The sequence below is a fragment of the Mus pahari genome, chromosome 6 (genome assembly GCF_900095145.1).
Source record: "Mus pahari chromosome 6, PAHARI_EIJ_v1.1, whole genome shotgun sequence".
NCBI classification, from domain to species: Eukaryota; Metazoa; Chordata; class Mammalia; order Rodentia; family Muridae; genus Mus; species Mus pahari.
In genome coordinates this window covers 106,307,201-106,308,912 of record NC_034595.1, presented here as the reverse complement: position 1 = coordinate 106,308,912, position 1,712 = coordinate 106,307,201, and the positions used below count along the sequence as shown (strand labels likewise).

At 38.7% G+C, this 1,712-nt stretch overlaps 1 protein-coding gene across 1 annotated transcript in view; it reads right to left on the bottom strand.

Moving 5' to 3' along the window:
- Cfap74 (cilia and flagella associated protein 74) overlaps positions 1-1,712 on the bottom strand; it is a 61,627-nt gene that overhangs the window by 54,100 nt on the left and 5,815 nt on the right. Inside the window, exon 2 of the mRNA XM_029540404.1 lies at positions 850-935. Coding sequence (XP_029396264.1) covers positions 850-916 — 67 coding nt within the window. The 5' untranslated portion in view covers positions 917-935. The remainder of the gene's footprint in view (positions 1-849; positions 936-1,712) is intronic.

The following is a 1,712-nucleotide window of genomic DNA, read 5'->3' as shown; positions in this document are numbered from 1 at the left end:
AGAGAGAGAGAGAGAGAGAGAGAATACACACACACACAAAGAAAAAAACATAATTTTGATTTTTTTTGTATAAGTGTTTGCCTGTATCTAAGCATGTACACCTTGTGTGTGCCTACAGATTCCCTGGAGCTGGAGTTATATATAGACAGTGGTGAGCTGCCATGAAGGTACTGAGAACTGAACCAGGTTCTCTGCAACAGCAGTACCTCTGAGACATCTTTCTAACCCCTATTTTTAAAAAAGCTTTTTTTTTTTTTTTGAGAACATTGTCTTAAGAACATCCCTGTAGACTTAGACTTTTAAAAAACATGGAGAATTATGGGTTTAACTCCATATCCTTATTGTATCTCTGTGAAAATTACTGAAAAGAAAATGCAAAAATCCAGAGCCTACCACCACAAGGAGAATGAGAAAGAGGCAATTGGGTGAGAGGAACATAAAAACCCAAGGTCAGGGTCAGGGGTCCTTATGGACCTCAAAAACATGGTCAGGGAGTCAAGTCTGTAGGCTGGAAGGGATGCCAAATCAAGGACATCTCATAAAAGTTTGGATCATCAGAAAAATTTAGAAGAAATTCTAAAACATTCCAGAAAAGAAAAACAGGCCATATTCAAAGGATTAAGATTTAAACTGGCATCAGTTTATTAATGGAAACTAGAAAAATACAGATGGTCACATTCAAAGTCTCAGTCACTATTTATTATTTTTCAACTAAAAACAACAGGAGAATTCCTGTTCGAGAAATAAATGAATTTAGAAGATGCACTTTCCCTGGAATAAAGGGCTGCCAGGAAACACACTGTCATCCCTGTTCTGAAACAGTCTGCACTGGGAAAAGGCCTCTATTACCGTCATCCATGGTAGGGAAGTTGTCCACAAGGTCCTCATCAGAAAACTGGACAGTAGCTTCTTCCATACTGGGAGACAGATATTAGCTGTAAAACATTATTATAAAATATATATCAACAAGATTGTAGTTTAAAAAAATGTTAATGTTTCTAATAATTTAAGGGTGCAGAGACATGTACCCAGGGTCCCAGTAATCAGGAGCTGAGGAAGAGAGACATTTGAGAGTACCATCGACCACACAATAAGACTCAAAAGTACAAAAAATAACGATTGTATATTAATATCCACTAAGAAAATGGATAAGTAGCTGGGCAGTGGTGGCACATGCCTTTATCTTAGCACTTGGGAGGCAGAGGCAGGCAGATTTCTGAGTTCAAGGACAGCCTGGTCTACAGAGTGAGTTCCAGGACAGCCAGGGCTATACAGAGAAACCCTGTCTTGAAAACCAAAACCAAAACCAAAACCAAAACCAAAACCAAAACCAAAACCAAAAACCAAAAACCAAAAACAAAAACAAAAAAAAAAGAAAAAGAAAGAAAGAAAGAAAGAAAGAAAATTGATAAGCTAGAAGTTAAGAAAAAAATACAGAGGAGACATTGGCAAAACTTTGTATCCAGAAGACAGAGGCTCTAAATATGAACAAGGTAAAACTACAAACTTGTAAAAGGTCAAGGCTGTCTAATATATGTTGCAAACAAGATGCAGAAATGGGGAGTAAACCTGTCTGTTCACTCTCACCTAATATGTGTGGTCTGGGCTGCTGAGCCGGTTCAGAAGGTTAGGGGGCTTGCTGCCAAGCCTGACAATCTGAGTTCAGTCCCCAGGGCCGCTTGGTAGGAGACAACTGACCCCCATAAGTTGTT